The sequence below is a fragment of the Corythoichthys intestinalis genome, chromosome 15 (assembly GCF_030265065.1).
Source record: "Corythoichthys intestinalis isolate RoL2023-P3 chromosome 15, ASM3026506v1, whole genome shotgun sequence".
Lineage (NCBI taxonomy): Eukaryota > Metazoa > Chordata > Actinopteri > Syngnathiformes > Syngnathidae > Corythoichthys > Corythoichthys intestinalis.
In genome coordinates, this window is record NC_080409.1 from 24,733,047 (window position 1) to 24,753,272 (window position 20,226).

Here is a 20,226-nt window from a genome sequence, read left to right on the forward strand (position 1 = left end):
TCCAACAAAAAGTAATCCACAGCTTGGCATCCAAAACGTAAACAAAAGAGCAACTGAGAGATCATTAAAAAAAAAGATTTAAAGAGAAAGGTTCAAAAATTGTTCGGGCTCTAATGCTTCCTCATTCCTGCCCCACTCCAACTGACTCACCCGAAACAGCTCTCGCTGCCCATTATATCGTACGACATGACGTCACAAGCCCGTCCCACAAAACTAAACAACAACTAACTTTTATAAAACCAAACAAATTATTTACGATTAACAAAAATATCCAACCAAACGTTATTCAGGCACCTACACCAGTATTGGTTCGTTCTACAAATAAGACACTTTTGGAGTTTTTTTTTTTTTTTAAATGATAATACGGGAGAAGACGTGTCCCTTGAAAGCTCAATACGGGATGCGCTTTTTTTTTCTAAATACGGGACAATTACGTTTTTAAAGGGACGGTTGGCAACTCTATGCAGGACAGTTTTTCATTTAAACGCCCAATCAGCAATGTGAGGTGTAGAACCCAGTATTTGAATCATTTGTAAGTGTGGAAATGTTGACATCCTATTCTATGCTGCTTGATCGCTAATCCTGGCACAGATACTTTCTCTACTTGAGTATGTCTAATCGCACCCAGCCATGTCTGAATCCAATCAGACGTGTAATAGTCCTGCAAAAAGTGTAAATGCTGCGTGGGGCCCCTAGGGCCCCGGCCCCTCCCCAGCAAATCGGAGGGGTGAGCCAGCATGACCCTATCCCTCCTCCTGCAGCTCCGGCAAGGAGGCCCACTATCGCCCGGGACCTAGGGTTGTACCCCAGACCATTCGCACCCTCATTAACCAGCCTTCAGGGAAGGGATGAGGGGGACATGCCACCGGCTCCCACGCCCGCCCACCTAGCCCACTAACAACCGCCGCAACCCCCCAACCGACACGGCACTCCGAGGCACCCCCATGGCCCGAAGTAGGACACGATCCCCACCCAGAGTGGGCGACACCCCGTCGGCACTCAACCTGCGACCCGCACCGGGGCCCAAGTAGGATACCCGGGTAGAGAAGAGAATGAAAGGAAAGTGTCGTGTATCCGCTGCGTGAACAGAGCCCCGCGTTGTGATAATGGCGGTTTCTGCGGCTGGGAGGTAACTAACGTGTTCCCCTAACCACCTGGTCCCAGCCGCCCCACATCCTCTGGGTATAATTCATTAAAATCAGTGGGGAGCTGGCCCGGGACTGTGCGGCCCCATTCCAAATCTCCCCGAAGACCTGAATCTGTGTAGGTGCCAAAGGTAAAAGATATTTACAGTGCGAAGTGAAGAGTGCATGAGTTAAGAGGCAGGCCCGGCAGAACCACCAGAGCCCCGACCACTCCCCGCCACAAACCACACCCAGCGTGCCCCGCCCCCTGGGCACCCACCCCGCATCCACGCACAGGCTCCATCTAACGATTTCTGCAAGCCCCCCCACTCTCGAAATGGATTAGATCCCTAGTGCTGTCAATGGCAGCCAATGAAATTAAATTAAACCCTTAGTAAAGTGCTATTTTACCTGACTGACCTGTTTTTACTGTGATATGCTGTCAACTTGTAAGCGTCATTGCTACTGATGAGTCATATTGTCGTTGTGACTATAATGAAGGAATTGGTTTAATTCAATTGTTTATGCTTACACGCTAGCGGTTAGCAACTTCCCACAGTAGAAAGTTGTATTCTTGCAAGTGGTACGCTTAAGTTGGATGTTGCCCTTCTTTTTGGTGTTATGGAAAGGGTGGCCCTAATCGTATTGGACAGACAGGTCATGACCGCAAAGGAGGAAACAACACTGAGTGATACCCGAGAGTTAAGTGGGGGGTCTGTGTGTGATTGACACCGCAGGACAAAAGCTGTCAGTCGTGTAAAATCCACTGATAAAAGACACACAAAAGAGGATACACAAACTCACCAAGTGGCTGCCAGAAACTCACTTGAGATGTAGGCCTGGGTGTGTGACCCAGAGGTCAAAGACAGACGTTGCGCTTTAAAATAAGTCAAAATGGAACAAGAAAAAAACTGATTTTAATTTCATCATCTTCGACAGTCCATATTTTACAGCATTGAGAGTACACCCTTAGCACTCTTGCTAACATGCTCTGTGCAGAAAATAGAATTATAATTTATTTTCTAAAATAATACACATGGCACTATAAATATACAACCATTACACCTTCAATTTGCTGTAAAACAAAAATCTGAACATTTAAAACAGGTAAAGACACCGGGTTTCATTTTTAGCTACGCGCATCAAGATTCAATGACATTTTCCTCCAAAATAGCTTGTTTGTTTGTCCGTAGGTGTCAAGGTAACAACTATTTTGGCAAATATGGTCACGAGAACATGAATGCTCCTTCTGTGTCCAAATGGGGACATGAAACTAAGGTCTGTAGCTGTGCTGCTAACAGGCTAGGCCAGGCTAGTTCGTGCCTGCTTTAGCTTCAGGCACTGTTTAAACATCATCTCATTTCAATCTTGGTAAACAGGTGGGTCTACCTTATTGGCTTACAGTAACAAGAATCTCAAAAGGAACAGCATTACACAACATAGAAGGAACATTTCAATCAAGTAACTTGGAAAAAGTTTCTAACATACTTTGCCAATAAAGGTGATTCCAATTCTGAAATGGAAATGCTGTTTTGCTAAAGACACAGATCATATGCATCTCAGCAGAACGAATCCATTCCAAAAAGCGTTGAGTGTAGATCCAAGTCTGCATTTTGATATTTCGGCTGGTGCACAGAATGACCAGCATCATGAGAATGTTAGTTTTGCAGCTGTATCGTCGGGGCATGCGCTAGCTAGTTTGTTGTCAGTGCTTCATCTACACTGCTGCTGCAAAAGTATTGGCACCCTTGTAGTTCTACATGATTGCAATTACAAATGCATTGGTAGTAACATCTTCCTTGATTTTGCTTGCAATCATGTGATGCTTTTCTAATTTGTGTAATTAACAGCATCTATGACTTGGCAATAACTAAATCACACTTGCAACCAGTTAAAATGGATTAAAGTTGACACAACCTCCTTCCAGTGTCCTGGAGAAAAGAACAACAAAGTTGTGAGGAAGAATGGGCAATCTGAAGGCTACAAGTCTATCTCCAAAGACCTGAATGTTCCTGTGTCTATCGTGCGCAGTGTCATTAATAAGTGTAAAGCCCATGGCACTGTGGCTAACCTCCCTACTGTATATGTGGACGGAAAAGAAAAATTGACGAGAGATTTCAACGAAAGATTGTGTGGCTGGTGAATAAAGAACCTCGACTATGGTACAACAGTGTCAACCCATACTATCTGTGGGCATCTGAATGAAAAGTGTCTCGATGGTAGGATACCCAGGAAGACCCCACTTCTGACCCAGAGACATAAAAAAGTTGGGCTGGAGTTTGCCAAAACCTACCTGAGAAAGCCAAAAACGTTTTGGAAGAATGTTCTCTGGTCAGATGAGACCAGGAAAAGGCGTCAACATAGAGTTTACAGGGGAAAAAAAACAAGGCCTTCAAAGAAAAGAACATGGTCCCCGCAGTCAAACATGGCGGAGGTTCCCTGATGTTTTGGGGTTGCTTTGCTTGCTCTCGCACTGGACTACTTGACTGTGTGCATGGCATTATGAAGTCTGAAGACTACCAACAAATTTTGCAGCATAATGTAGGGCCCAGTGTGAGAAAGCTGGGTCTCCCTCAGAGGTCATTCAGCAGGACAATGACCCAAAACACACTTCAAAAAGCACTAGAAAATGGTTTGAGAAAAAGCACTCGAGACTTCTAAAGTGGCCAGCAATGATTAAAGACCTGAATCCGATAGAACACCTTTGGAGAGCTCTGATAATGATTTTTAAAAAAAATTCATTGTGTTTTTTCATTGCAAACAAAATCAATGAAAATATTTCTACCAACGCATTAACTGCAATCATTTTGTGGGAGAAACTGAGCATTATCTGACAGAATTGCAGGGGTGCCAATATGTTTGGCCAGCAGTGTACCTCTTAGGCCACATTTTCATTACAACAGTCTGAAGCAAAAACGCAAAATGTGAAATAATTCTGTGTTTACGTGACTGATTTGTGTGGGGAAATCTGGAGGAAAGTCACTTTGAGGCTTGCAAGACTGCGGCGTGTCTGGTAATGAGGGCGTCACTGGCATGTGGTGTATACCGAACAGTGTTGTTAATAACAGCGTTAAGAGTATAACAGCGTTGCTAACAGCATTATATTTGTCAGTAGTGAGAAATCGAATTCATTACTTTAACCATCTTTGCAACGCCGTTACCGTTACTGATGATGTGAAGGCATGCGTTACTACAATTTGGTTGAATGACTAGAGATGTCTGAGAGACATGGAGAGAGCAAAGCGGGAGAGGGGATGATGGGAAGGGGGTTGTAACGCCATTGCAAACGTGATGCTAGGTTGCTCTGAGTGTTAGCATAGCATTCGTGTTCTCGCTAGCATTAGCATTTAGCGTGGTGAGTGTCATCTTAAACCAGTGGTCTCCAAACTATTCCACATAGGGCCGCAGTTGGTGCAGGATTTCACTCCAACAAAACCAAACCACACCTTTTCACCAATCTGGTGTTTTATAAGTGCAATCAGTTGACTGCAGTCAGGTTCTGCTTGTTTTAGTAAAAACCACATTGGTTAAAAGGTCTGTGCTTGATCGGTATGAACAAAAACCAGGACCCATAGCGGCCCTCGAGGACCAGTTTGGAGACCCCTGTCTTAAACACCCGGGCAACAGTTCGCGGCGTTCAGGTGGGTACAATTCATTGAAAATAATGAACTTTTTTCCTGTTCATCACCTAGTGGGTGTTGTCCTTGTAGATGCTACAATATAATAACTAGAGGTGGGAATCTTTGGGCACCTAACGATTCGATTACGATTCAGAGACTCAGATTCAATTATAAATCGATTATTGATGCCCCCCCCCCGTCCCCATTTAAAAAAAAAAAAAAGTTTTGTATATTTGTTCCAAAATTGTTCAAAAATCCTCTCAGGCTAAAAAAACCAAACTACGATTTTATTATCAAGTTACCGTTAAAAACAGTTTAAAGTTACAGTTTTAAAACAGTAAATAAAAAAATACTCAAGTCCCTATTCTGTATCAGAAGCTTTAAACTATATTCAATTAATTTAATGTTGTGAATGAACCGTTAAAGTTAAAATCCCGCCCGTTATTCCATCATTTCCCTCACATCTACTTTCGACATGTGAATGTTTTAAAACTGTTTCATCATTTAAAGATAGATCCAAGTCAAGACTTTGCCGATTTAGGGGTATTTTAGATAAAAAGTAATTAGGTTCTCTACAACAGAGCCTTCTAGAGAAGTCTACTGCTTTAAGATGGAGCCTGTTTTCTAGCGCGGGAAAGTGTCAATTCACATCTAGTCTAGATATATGTGATATCTACCATAGCCGTATGCTGCCGTATGTTTGTAGCGACTAGCAACTGGGAGCTGTTTGTAGCGGCTGACGGCCGCAGTCAGGTATTATTGTTTTTTTTTACCTAGCGGCATTAGCTGCACATGATATTTACTGTCGGTCCGTTCCTCATTGCGTCCCGAAGACCGCGCTGACTGTGTTTTATCTCCGCTTTACCTGGTATAATTCAATAATTGGAATTTGGATGTTTGTGAATCGTTCTCGAATCTTCCACGGCCGAATCGCGAATAATCTAAGAATCGGAAATTTTGCACTCCTCTAAATAATAACAATGTTTTTGTTTTTAATTCCCAAAAAGTCAATTGGCCTAAACACTTTTCTTGAATGACGTATTTGAATGATGCATTGCGTGATGTTTTTTTTTTTTTTTTTTTAAATCAAAACAAGAGGGGGAGGAAAAGGGGGAAGAAATTCACAGCTTCACTTGCATATTGAAAAATATTAACATATTTGATGTGAAAGATGTTAAAGAATGGCTCATATAATAACGTTTAGAACATGAAAAGCAACGTCAGTAACTAATTCTCAAGTTGAGGTAATTTGAGTTATTAAATTCCTTTTTGGGAGAAGTAATTTGTAACTAATTTTTTAAAAGTAAAATTAACAACACTGATGCTTAACCCAACCTGAAGCACACCAGTCAACGAGGTTATTAGCGCGAGCTAGCTATCTGGCCAATGATTTTTTTGTTGTGACTAGATCACGTCATTTTCAAAGTATCGAAATCGGCAAAAAATTATCGGTCATGCCTTTTTTTTAATATATATTTTTAAATTAAATCGTTTTCTAATTGTATTTAATGTTACAGACATAATATGTTACACTCATCCAGAGTCTTTAGTTTAGGCTTAAAGTAGTGTTATCAAATTTGTCCCGATAACGGCGGTAATACGTTTTTTAAAAAATGTATCACGTTAAAATATTTTACACTGGAAACCAACGCACTACTATTGTGAAAAATAAAGAGATTTTGATTAAAAAGAAATATATTTTACACAATTAATGCATGCGTTGCACGACCCACTCATGCATTGTCACGCTCAATCTGTAATGGCGCCATTTTACCTATATAGAGAGATAAAAGGCAGCATAAAATGAGTGGAGTGAATTTTGGCAGCCTTTGGAGGCTTATTTAAATTGACTAAAGCCTTACAATCCCTCTCCCTACGATTAGAAATATCATGGGAAGCAATGTGGGGAAGCAAGGTAGCAATTGATCTTTTTCTCAACACCTTATTTTATTTCCCAACGCAGGGAAGATATATCAATTGGTAGCACTACACACAGTCATGGTTCAACTTGCCATCATGTATTGGGGCATGGCTACAGTATCATTTACTGAAAGCTCAACAAATACACTAGATGGCAATATTTAGTCACAATATACAAAGTCACAAGTCTTTCTTTCCGTGGATCCCTCTCACAAAAAGTAATGTAAATGCCTTGAGGATTTATTGTCATAATAAACAAATACAGTACTTGTGTACTGTATGTTGAATGTATATATTCGTCCGAGTTTTATTCATTTTTTTATTAATGCATTGCCAAAATGTATATGATCGGGAAAAATTATCGGGAATGATTGGAATTTAATCGGGAGCAAAAAAAAGCAATCGGATCGGGAAATATCGGGATTGGCAGATACTCAAACTAAAACGATCGGGATCGGATCGGGAGCAAAAAAACATGATCCGAACAACCCTAGTTGTGACAGATGGCCAGATGCGCCCTCATCTTGCAAACCGCAGACATAGACAGCGACGACAGAGTGAAGCATCAAGATTTCCACTCTGGAAGTTTTTTTTTTTTTTTTTTGAACGATTTTAGCAGTTTCAGCCCTCCAAAATGCTGTCTCTAAACGATATGGACATCTGGAAAACTTTTATTTTTTGCAACATTTTCCCTGTTACCGCTGTCGTGTAAACGGCCCCTCAGTTACTAGAGGATGTGAATGACAGAAACAGAGTAAATTATTCGACTTCATGGAGGAAATGTCAGTCAAAATTCAACGTACATACCCGCCCATGGCAAAACAGCATCACCTGTTGTGCTGGGTTAGGTGGTGGGTGGGTTACAGCAACACCATAAGTGTCATGCAGGAATGCAATGGATGCGTTCTTCACATTTTTTACTCCTGTCCAATAGTATGTCTATGTGTCTCATAGTGCTCTAGGAATGATAGTGAAGGGGAGGATGGGGCTGCTGGCCTCCAACTCCAAAGCGGTGAGGAAACACTCAGTGGCAGCGGCGGCGTTCCCTTGTGCTTGCAACACCTCGCCGAGGCTGTTCCACACATCGTGCGCCGTACTACGCAAAGAGAAGAAATTGTGTGTTTAAGAGCACCACTGCTGGAAAATGACTGGCCGTTGTACACAATAACGTACCTGTTGACCTGCACTGCATCCCTCAGAACCTTTTCTGACAGACTGTAGCGTTGAAGCTGATACAGAATAAGACCCTAAGGATGGCATAAAAAAAAAATTACCGTAATTTTCGGACTATAAGGCACACTTGATAATAGGCCGCCACCCACCAAATTTTAGAAAACGGCATTTGTTCAAAGATAAACCGCACTGGATTAAAAACCGCAGATGTCCTCATTGTATCATGGGATATTTACACCAAAATATATTAACCGGGAACACTTTATTTGACAGCGGCATTAACCACCATGAAGCTTTGAGAAACAATTGGCAGCAAAGTTTCATTGTAGTGCTGCAACGATAAATCGATTAACTCGAGATTTCAATTAGAAAAAAAAATTCAAATTAAATTTTATTGCTTTTAGTATTTGTTTAATTAAAAAGGCGTTGTAATGGTTTGTTTTGAAAGTGTTTGCATTTAGTTTTATTGATTAGGGTGGATACACTGCCCTCTGATCTGCCTCATTTCACATGCCTGAATCCAACTGCTCTCTGTTAGGACCAATGTAAGCTAAGTTTTTGTTTGAGCTAATGTTTTTCAATGCATTCATAATTTAGTTTATAGGTATATTTAGCTGTTTTTGTGGGAATTTGTGTCTGAACCATTAAGAGCATTGTTTAAAAAAAAAAAAAAAAAAAAAAAAAAAGCGTTTTATAGCATTTAAGCTAGCGGACTTTTGCTATGTAAGTTAGTCAATTGTTATTTTGTTGTACGTACATAGATCTTTTTTTTTTTTTTTTTTTTTAAATACCGTTTGAGGCTGTTATTTTAATTTTTCATGTTCCTTAACCGATAACTCGATTATTCGAACTAACTAGTTCATCGAATAATGGACTACTAAATTAATCGATAGCTGCAGCCCTACTTCATTGCTTCAAGAAGCTTCATTTGGCCATCACTGTTCCCTCTGCTGCCAACACTAATGTCGTCCAACATGCCTCTTAGCATGCATTGCCGCGCTACGGATGTAAATAATTAAAATTCATGTTCTGTGTCAATTATTTCTTCAGTTACTGAACTCCAGTTTTATTATAATTGCCATTTCTGGAATTTGGTAACACTATTTGACAGTGGCTCATGTCAAAATTATGATGGTCTTATGGCAGTCTTATAAATGGTCTTATGGCACTCTTATGACGCCGCTGTCAAATAAAGTGTTACCTATTAACCCAACAAATAAGCTTATAGTCCGAAAATTACGGTACAGTATTTCGGTTCCTGCTGTTGCTGGATGTGTTTATCTACTAAAATCATATAAATTAGGGGTGGGACTTTAATTACGATTACTTACTTACTCATTGGCTGCCATTGACAGCGCTTGACGTCCAATCCATTTCGACTGAGGGTTGGAAACGATTGTTCGGTCCAGTCAAATTGGATTGGCACCTAGTGGTGTCAATGGCAGTAAAACATGATCACTGACGTCTAAATGTGACGATCTAAAGTCGATTCAGTGTTGTTTTCATCAATGATGACTACAACGGAAATATTTCGTCAACAAACATTTTCTTCATGACGATGACGATAACGAGGTAAAAATGTGTGTTTGGGGACTAAAACATAACGAAACAAACGGCAGTTTTCGTCTAACGAGATGGAAATGCGCCATAATTCCCGTCACGTGTTTATGCGTATTTAGCCTGCATGTAGCAGTGTCTGGTTGTGTCACTCATGTGATGTGCTGAGCCCTCCTCAACTCACCCATTAAAGTCCTCTCCACCCACCCCCCCTCAATTGCTTGTTTTGAGACACACCGTAAGATTTTTCTTTTCGTGGCAAGAAAGAATATGCAATGTTGCTTTAGCCTTTAGGCTAGTCTACTGAGTATCACATACTAAATTTAACTTGTAGCGTTAGCATTAAGCTACTGGTAACGTTGAGCGTCCTCTTAAACTTTCGGACATTTTTTTTTTTTTACATACACTTCGTAGCATCCAGGTGGGTATAATTAATTGAAAATAATGTATTGTTTTCCTGCTGATTGTGTATTATCACCTATGTTGGCGTTATATGTGCTTGTCTGTCAATGTTCATTCAAAATGGTTGGAAGCCATTATTTATTCATTTATTTTTGGACAAAAACGTTTTAATTATAAAGATGAAAATATTGAGTAAACGTCGACTAAAACTAGACGAAGACAAACAGATTTTGAAATGACTCAAATCTGACTAACAAGAATCCTCTATCGTCCAAAAGATTAAGACGATAATTAAAAGGGCTGTCAAAAACTACACTGAGTCGATTGCATCTATGAAGTGTAGCGGCAGTTTTTTTTTTTTTCCTCTCGTAGGTTTTTCAATAAGTCATAAAATGTGTTCCACAGCACCACCAGATATATTTTCAAGTATATATATTTTTATAACCATGTGACTCTGAACAGGAAACGCTGTCGACAATGAACGAACGACTCGTTTGCTTAGCTTGTCGAACCAGTAGAACGTGTCTACAAACTGTTTCTTGGCCAAGCTAAACTGAGGGAGGAATCCACCACTTATCTGCATTTTTTTTTTTTTTTTTAAGTCAATCTCAAAAAAGCCTTTAAAATGGGTCTGTTGACTCTTCAAGAAAAATAAAGGACACAAAAGTGTAAAAGTGCATTACCAGTCTCTGCATGGTTTTGACATGGGTCGGGTTGATGGACAGGGCTTCTTCATACCAGCGCTTGGCCTCATCTATGTTGCCCCTGAGCTCGGCGATCTGCCCCCTCATGAAGAGGACATTATGGGATGTGGGAAAGAGGTTGGAAGCTTCTTGAGTGCAGGCTGAAGCCTCGGCAGGCTTCGACATGCCGATGTATACCTCGGCTGGTCGAAACACAGCAAGGAATTCATTAAAGATGGGGGAAAAAAAGTTTACATAAATAAGTTGAGACATTATTGTGTAGCCTGACGCACGCTTGTATTGGTGGTAGAACTCAAGTATTAAGAAAAGAAATTACATTTCGGTTTACTAATATCAATACTAATCTATAAAGTAGACAATTAGCCATGGTTTTCTCAAAATGTCTAGATCTCCACTCAGTAGTTAGACAATTGTCTCCCCCTGCCAACTGGATGTGAGTAGTGCATGCAAGACAATTGAAAACAGCAACACATTAATCCACACAGAAGACGGACTCGGCTCAGGACAGCAGTCCATCTCGTTTCTCGAGACTTTTAGTTTTTTTCCTTAAAGCAAAGGCTTTTTCTAGAGTAAAGTTCAGGGTTTTCCATCTTTACTGAAAATTCTCAAGATTTTTCCACCGATTATGTCTTAATTATTGGGTGTGACGTCTCTGAAAGGATGGCGTTTATGACTAATCTTGCAGCCATAGACAAACACACCAATACACAGTGTTGTAGGTGTACTAATGTAAAATGCAAATCTATCATTCCAAGCCAGTATAAATTACTACAGTGACCATTGCTCCAAAACTCAAAAGGAAGCTCAGCTTCCCACAAAATGTTAAAAAAAAGAAATGATTAAATATATATTGTTGTGTGTGCGTGTCATTGACTAAATATGTGCTACAACATGCTCAACCTTTGTTTAGAATTAGCTAGTGCCTTGCTTTTCATTCATTTGTGCAACTTCACTGTCCTTTAAACAGTGTTCAAGCTAGGTTTGTCCCACCCATCGGACGCTGTGCATCTGTGGGGGTCTATGGGCAGTGGGCGAGGCTCAGCTGGTCCGGACGCTCTGGTTATTTGCATGATGACTGGATGTTCTGTCTGAGACTGAATCCTTTTTGTTTGACAGCTAAATGAGCGAATCAGTGATGTTGTTGTATTAATATCCACGGGAGGCATTTTTCAATTTCCATTCCGTTGTTTTGAGTTGAACTGGACACTTTCATAATCATCCTAGCAAAACTTGCTTTATTTAAAATGACTAGCGAAAAATTGAGCTTCTATTGCTGTTTTTTTTTTTTAAACGTAGCTGCTTGTGTTTGGAGACTTGACTTCTGGCATTCTAGTTTCTTTCCCTGCCAAGCAGCAGGTGGTAAAAAATAAAAGCATTTTCTCCCAATGCAAAAATGTGATATACACACACACACACACACAGATCTAAGCCAATATTCAAAGAAAGAAAATTAATTGACTGCTAAATTTCATTTAAATCTGACCAGAATAGAAAAACAAGCAACAAAATTGACTGTACTGTAACCAGAAGCTTAACAGGTGCAAAAAAAAAACTCATCTCCTGGCAAAATGAATAACGAAGCGCTTAATTGCAATTGCTTGCAGATTGCAAGCAACTATCAGGTGCATACCCCACCTACTGTGCAAGAGTGTGCAGCACCCATCTGAAGGCGCGTTGCTCTCACTGTTGGTTTTTACTGGTCAGTATTTTGTTCATCTGCCTAATCTTGCTTGTACTCGTGTTGCTGCCTCTAGTTCTCAATTACAGTATAGTTGCAAAGGGCTTACAAAAAAAAACAAAAGTAGTGCGTAACACAGGTGACAATTTGAAAAGTAGTGGAGTAAAAAGTACAGCTACGTGCTGTAAAATGTAGTAAAGTAAAAAGTACCACTTCATACAAAAAAAAATACATACAGTAATAAAGTATTGTATGTTCGTGACCATAGGGCGCACCGGATAAAGGCTCATTTTCGGGTGATATTTTTCTATTTAACACACATGGTGCACTACATTAATGGGCGCATGAAAAACATACGCTTGCACGCATGCTAGCCTTTTTTTTTTTTTTTTTTTATTTCTTAAAGGCAGCAGGAGCAAAACTGAGTACTTTAAGAATTTAACAAAGTAGTCACATCAATCTTAATCAATCCACAAAGCCATCAATTACCTCATCTTCTGTATCAATTTAAACAGCTGAGCTAGGTCTGGATCAAACACGGCAGGTTCCCTCCAGTCGTTGCCGTGCGTCTCCTCCTCAGAAATGATTCCGGCTTTGGCGAAAGCACAGAAAGCAGCGCGAGCAGACACCTTAGCCCAAGCATCCACAATCCATTCGCAAATTGTGGCGTAACTCGCCTGGCGCTGCCTCCAAGTCTTTGTATAACTGTTTTCGCCATAAGTCATCCATTCCTCCCACGCTGCTCACAACTAATGAATGATGGCAAGCTCAGAGTTCATCAGATGCACTTGGTTTTTCACAGCGGGTGTAAGATGGGCGCGTATGGAGTCACAGATCAACAGGGATTGTGACACAAGAAAAAAAAAAACATCCGGTTGCTTAACGTACACTACTCTTACACGCTCTCTCATCTTCTCCTCGTCCATCTAGCCCTTTTGATTGGCCTTCACGATGACTCCAGTGGAAAACTTTTCTTTAGGCAGCGTCGTCTTCTTAAAAATCACCATAGACAAGTGCCGATAACCGATTTCAACGTATACCGTGGTATGAAAAGGTTTCAAAACCGCAATAAATTTTCCGTCATACCGTCCCTAAGATGTTAGCTATTTTTTATGTCCCATAAAAGCAGAGAGAAATCCTTCACGTGCAGTTGCAAAGCTCAACCCTCCCCAACCGGTTGTTGCTTAGTGTCAGTGAGTCAGCTGTGCTACACGATGGCTGGAGGAGGTGAAACTCCTGAACATTTTCCCCCATCGAAGAAAACAAAATCGTTGGTATGGGAATACAATGACTACAGAAAAGTTACAGACGGCTGCGGCTTAGAGGAGGAGGGCCAACCGACATGTAAAACATGTTTGCGGCGGGTGGCTGCTGAGGAGGCAATACCTCCAATATGATTTCGCAGTTATACAAAATTACAGGTTAGTAAACACTCATTAACGTTTCCCACCAGCAACGAGAGTTAACTCCAGCGTGTTTAGTGTGTCTAGCGGTGGTAAAAAATGTTTTTTTTCCTCTCTGGCAACTCTCTATGTTGAGGAAGAGAGTGTGTGTATAATGTAAACATGACACGAGTCACACACTTGTGCTTTTTATGGAAAAGAATTATTTTTGTCCTGATGGTAATAATGTTGAGTTGTGGCTGTGGGTTTAGGCTTACCTAAAAGACTGCATTTATCTTAATTTTATTTAGATTTTTATTTTAATTTAACATTATACTTATGTTCCAATTTGCTAATATGTTTTGTAAAATAAAATTCCCGTTAAATGGGGAAAAAAAAAAAAAAAATCAAAAGCATATCTCAGAGTAACACATTTCAGAGCTGTAATTCCAATACTGTGAAACCGTGATATTTTGGCTTAAGGTAATCATACCATCAGAATATCATATAGGCACATGCTTAGGTGGCAGTTTCTTTTTGTTTCGCGTAGGTGATAGCCTTGAGTTTGAACTGGGCTTCATAAGCATGTCTCTTCGCAGTACATGCCATTTTCGAGGGTTCTTATCCAAACCAATGTTGTTGGTTACAGCCACTGGGGGCACGCCCCATCACACGCAACCTTCTCCCTTTAAGGTTCTCATGCGGCTCTCACAACCACCTTTTCAAAAATTACTCAGTCACACAGACACATTGTGGTACCATATGCGGAGATTAAGCCATGACAGATCTCAGCTACTCTAAAGTTTAACAAGTTTGCATTATTTTATTGCAATGTTTTTTCTTATTCAGATTTGTTTCAAGACTACAGTTAAAGTTAGACCTCACTTTGATGGTTAATGAAGTTGTTACAATTTTGTTTCTTTATCACAATAGATTGGTTTATTTACATTTCAAAAACCAGAAGCCATTCATTTACAAATGTGATTGCACTTTAGTTTACATTTTTAATTGTTCAGATATTAAGATTTGAATGAGGCAAAATAACATGCTTTTTCTCTCAAATATATATTATAATCATTTGTTTCAGATGTACTGTAATTATTTTCTGTATAAAAATTAGGACTGTCAAATGATTAAAATTTTTAATCGAGTTAATTACAGCTTAAAAATTAATTAATCGTAATTAATCGCAATTAATCGCAATTCAAACCTTCTATAAAATATGCCATATTTTTCTGTAAATTATTGTTGGAATGGAAAGATAAGACACAAGATGGATATATACATTCACCATACGGTACATAAGTACTGTATTTCTTTATTATAACAATAAATCAACAAGATGGCATTACCATTATTAACATTCTGTTAAAGCGATCCATGGATAGAAAGACTTTTAGTTCTTAAAAGATAAATGTTAGTACAAGTTATAGAAATTTTATATTAAAACCCCTCTTCATGTTTTCGTTTTAATAAAATTTGTAAAATTTTCAATCTAAAAATAAACTAGTAGCCCGCCGTTGTTGATGTCAATAATTACTGACACAATGCTCATGGGTGCTGAAGCCTATAAAATCAGTCGCTCCCAAGCGCCAGCAGAGGGCGGCAAAACTCCGAAAAACACAACAAGTACATCTTTCACTCTGCAGTCATTTTAATCTGTTTGAGCGGGGCATTTGTGCGTTAATTGCGTCAAATATTTTAAGGGGATTAATTTAAAAAATTAATTACCGCTCGTTAACGCGATAATTTTGACAGCCCTAATAAAAATTTATTTGGTGTTCAAAAAGTCTTTTTTCAAACTTGGGTCTTGAAAAAGAGGGGGTCGTCTTATAATCAGGGCCATCTTATATTCGGGCCAATACGGTAAATTTTACTGCTGACACTGCTTTTTGGGATCATCAACAAGTTTTGCCCCCCTGCCACAAAAGTCAAACTCAGCCTACGTTTGGTACTCAGTCCACGCAATAGCTGCACCACATTATCAGGCGCACCATCCATTTTGGAGAAAAATATTTTACATTTAGGTGCGCTTTAAGTTCGTGAAAATACAGTACTTTTAAACTTCGTTACGTTCCACTACTGACCTGCATGCAGCCAGATCTGAGCCAGAGTCATCCAGGGGTGCAGAGGTCCGTGCTTGGGGGCGCTACTCTGAAGGGAGGAGGCCACCTCAGACAATGCTTGCTCCACACGACTTGCTGCTATCGATGTAGCATGCACAGAACCTGGAAGGAGATGAATCAATATCATTTAACATTCTCGAGAAGGTAAAATCTGTGTAATTTGGGTTAAGAAGCCATGTGCCACAGTGTATTCATAATTCCACCTAAAATGTATTGCTAATATTTTAATGAATTTATGTGTGTGCTTGTAGTGAATAAGAAATCTGCTCACCATGGCACACAGTATGCAAATTTGGTAAACAAAATCCTTTCATGAGTACACACCAAACCACACATTGTGTTATGAGCCTGGACTAAGCAGGTTAAGTGAACTAATCTCTACACCACCATGCATACACACTGAATGAGTTGGTACACCGATTAGTGGGTGAAACAAATGCTTTTTTTTGTCACAGCAGGTGAGGTTATTTCAAGCACGCGCACGCTCCATCTCAATTCAGGGGCCGTGGAAGAAGGGGACTGCACTATGCTGCCGACTAAGGGAGGACTGGAGAGGACGCTCCTGCTAGGTAAACAAATGGGACAGTCTACCTCCTGGTGTATTCGCTAGGGGCGCCACAACCATAAAATGTCGTTTCACTATTTTAAAATTTACAGTTTGTAAGAAATAAAATTTGAATCTCAAACATTTGCATTTTACATACGCATGTCTTTTGAAAAAAAAAATTTTTTTTTGCTCTTTTCTTATAGTAAATTACTGCATACTTATTTGACTGTAATTACCATCACTTTTTGGTCAGACACAGCTTACCTTCCATTGAAGGCGCTAGATGTCCAATCCATTTGAAATGAGAGCGTGGCAGCGAATAAACGTTTGTTGACTAATCAGTGGGAGGGTGCAGCCCCTGAATTAAGACACAGCTACAGTAGCCGCCTTATTCACAAGTTGGCAAGATCTACTCTTTTGCATAGTTACTTATTCAGAATGCTAAAATTGTGGAGACGCGACGAATAGATTTTACGTATATTTTAAACACAGATTGTTTTCAGACGGGTGGCTTTGCACCGACGCCATTTTGTCCCTTGCGTTTAAACAGTGACACTTGCAGCACGGACACACATCTGGTTGTTTATTGCTTACAACAACACATGCATAAGCTGTTAAATTAATTAAAGGAATACAATGACTTGGGGGAAAAAAATCAGTTTAACGGTGTTTTTCTTTTGCGGTGACACGTATTTTTTAATGCATCTTTACTTGACAAATGAATAATTACATCTTGTCATGTATTGCTTGTAAAACTATTCCACACCAAAACATTGCTAATCAACTAAAAATGTGGGTGTCTTTAAAAGTTGTATTTGAATTTGTGTTAAGATATTATGTGTAATGAACACAGATGCATATTTCTAATCCCGTATTACAAATCTAAGATATATTAAGGCCAATATAAGGCGTCCAATCCAATCTGACTGGGAGGCAGACAAAATTGATTGGACGTCTATACCGTCAATGGCCTTGAAACATGATCACTCAATGCCACCTATCCTATCCCAGTACAAATTAGTGCTGTGCGATATGGATAAAATCACGATATAAAACATTTTTATGATTTGGTCGAAAATTGTAAATTTATGACAGCCCCCCCACCCCCTCAATTTATTCAACTGATCTGCCACAAATGTTGAATGTGTCAAGTAGTGCTGCAACCTAAAACTATCCAGAAACACCACTGTAGCATATATATATATATATATATATATATATATATATATATATATATATATATATATATATATATATATATTTGCTAAAATGTAAAGAAATCTAATTATCTACCAATACTTGAAACTAGTGGTTTTGGCTTTTAAGACAGTTGTATATTAAGTTAGCATTAATCAATATTGGTATCAGAATTAATCGTGTTGCCAGTGGTCTGTCTAGATTATATGTTGGTATTTTCTATTGTCTTGCATGCATTGCTCATGCACAATTGGCAGGTGGATCCAATTGGCTAACTATTGCGTGGAGATAGGGCTAGCTTTAGGCCAATTAGAGGTACAGTGATCCCTTGCTACTTCGTGCTTTAAACCTCGCACCCTTGGTCCATTGCGGATTTTTTTTTTCAATTAAAAAATAAATGTATTAATACAGATGAGCTGTCCCGATCCGATCACGTAGTCGTACTCTCCCTCCAGCCACTTTTCTTCGTTAGGCAGTGCACTGGAATTGCTTATTAATGTTAACGATGATTGACAGACGTTAAGGTTTGCTCTTGCCAGATACTTGGAAGCCGTAACGTCAAAGCGCCGCAAGCGTCCATCATAGTTTAGCTTGTTAAACAAATGCCGTGGCAACTCACTTTGTGTAAGTGAGCAGCTTGAGCAGATTTGAGTGGACTCGCTCAATGAAGCATTTAACTCATTCACTCCCAGCCATTTTCACCAAAGCAAGGCCCTTCGCTCCCGGCCGTGTTACTGGATTTTGACTGATTTTGCAAGGCCCACAAAAAAATTCTGTTCTATTGCTATATAAACATAGAACCCACCAAAAGAAAGATTAGACTCTCTTCTTTCAGCAGAAAAAAAAGTAAGTTCATATCTTTTTCCATTCTCCAGAAAACAGCATTAGAAAATAGCTTAGTTTGAGCAATTTTCCAATTTCTGATGAAAAAACGGAGAAAATGAGCTTTTTGTAAACGCATACATTACAAACGTAACTTTGACTTTAACGCAGCTATTTTTTGCCTTAGTTACATCCCTATTTTCCTTTTACAAAATAACATAAACAACCAGACAAATAGAGCTTTTGATAGCAAAGTAACAATTTATTCACACATTACTGGGAGATGACGCTTTGTGGCCACGACAGCCGGTTAAACTTTTCCCTTATTGCCGCCTCTCTCGTAAAGATAAATTTTTTTAGTCTTTCTTTTGTGGTGATCACTGCCTTGTTCGCCTGGGGAACTTGTGTTCCTGGCAGGGAACTGGTTTGGCCGTGCGCGTTTCTGTGCGGGACACTGGAGGGTGTGGGGGACGCGAGCGACGAGCCTGCGGTGCGGGCTCTGCTCAACTACGATGTACTGGTTGAATCAGGTTGGGGGGAGGTTTACCAAATGCGCTACTGCCCTCCAGTGGCCAGTTTTATTGCTTTAAAATGGGTTTTGAGCTTTGTGCATTCTAAGATACATGGGAACCTGTAGCTGCCGATTGTGAACCCCCCCCGCAAAATACGAATAAATACGTTTTTGGGACACTGAAGCTATTAAAAATAGAATGTATTTATATGTTTTTGGGAGCAAATGAGTTAATAAAGACAAGCATTTTTCTACGTTATTTTTGTTTAAAAAATAATTCTGTGGGACAGTAACTTATTATAATTATTACATTAGAAGTGCTTAACCATTTAATTAAAAAATAAAAATTTTGGGGGGGTGCTACTTATCTGTTTTTCACTTATCGCAGCGGGGTTTGGTCCCCATTAACTGCGAAAAACGAGGGATCACTGTACTACCATGGCATATGGAACCCTGCCAAATTGGCCGCCATTTGCTGGCCGAAATGTGCACTTCAGGAACAGGTCTATTTCATAGCGATAATGGCAAAAGATGTGTAAAATGTTGAGGGTTTTATTTAGTTTTGGCGATATAATACAGCACTAGCTGAAATGGATTTGATATTTATCACTGTCAATGGCAGTGAATGAGTTAGTTTTTTTTTTAAATAACCAGGTCACTGTATTCCTCTAGTACATACTGTATATAATGAATTGAATCTACGCATCGCAGCGTCTTGTTCAAGCTGGTTGCAGCCATCGTGTAAAAGCTGATGTGTACATAAGTAACTTTATTTGGTACACATGTTCAATTAAATCATAAGTGTAATCGGTCAGTCTCATGATCAAAGTTAAGGGTATTTAAAATGGTGAGTTAAAAAGGTCATGAAACATGATGAAAGCAAAGTTTGAAGAATATTATCTTTAACAAATCTAATATTGCGTTACTCTGGATCCACTATAATCTTGATGGAAAAGAGACGACTATTTGAGGGGAAATTCAAGTGTCAAGTATTATGAGGTTAGATGGTTGGGGCAGAATTTGCTCGACTTGAACTCAACTTTATACCAACTACCAAACAAGGACCAATATTTTCTAGGCAAATACAGCATGTCATGTTAAATGATTGCCGCTCACAGCATCGCATTTGCAAAGTGTACCTAATAAAGTCACCGCGTAGGTATAAATTACAATCTCACCGGAATAAAAGCTACACCAAAGGATGGATGGAAACTAAGCAATAAATGGAAAACTTATGGTCAGATGGAGGTTACTTGGCTACTTACAAACAGAAAACATGGAAGAAAAACCAAGCGTGTTAGCGTCCTGAGGGCCGCCTTAAAAAATGAAAATAAAGCAAGGGATGAGAAAAAAACAGAAAGATGGTTGTTAATGAATGAAAGAAGAGAAAACAAGGTCGAGCACAAACAAAACCTTTGTTAAACAAAAGACGTTTGAACTGAAAAAAGAACTAAAAGTGCATC

The 20,226-nt window shown here is 39.5% G+C and overlaps 1 protein-coding gene across 3 annotated transcripts in view; it reads right to left on the reverse strand.

Moving 5' to 3' along the window:
* Positions 1–2,022: 2,022 nt before the first annotated feature.
* ttc7b (tetratricopeptide repeat domain 7B) overlaps positions 2,023–20,226 on the reverse strand; it is a 39,973-nt gene continuing 21,769 nt past the window's right edge. For 2 of the 3 annotated variants that reach the window (XM_057859569.1, XM_057859567.1), the window contains 5 exons: positions 20,029–20,079; positions 15,648–15,788; positions 10,480–10,682; positions 7,838–7,911; positions 2,023–7,760 (listed from right to left, as the gene is read on the reverse strand). In XM_057859569.1, coding sequence (XP_057715552.1) covers positions 7,613–7,760; positions 7,838–7,911; positions 10,480–10,682; positions 15,648–15,788; positions 20,029–20,079 — 617 coding nt within the window. In that variant the 3' untranslated portion in view covers positions 2,023–7,612. The remainder of the gene's footprint in view (positions 7,761–7,837; positions 7,912–10,479; positions 10,683–15,647; positions 15,789–20,028; positions 20,080–20,226) is intronic. The other variant, XM_057859568.1, reaches the window with a different exon arrangement.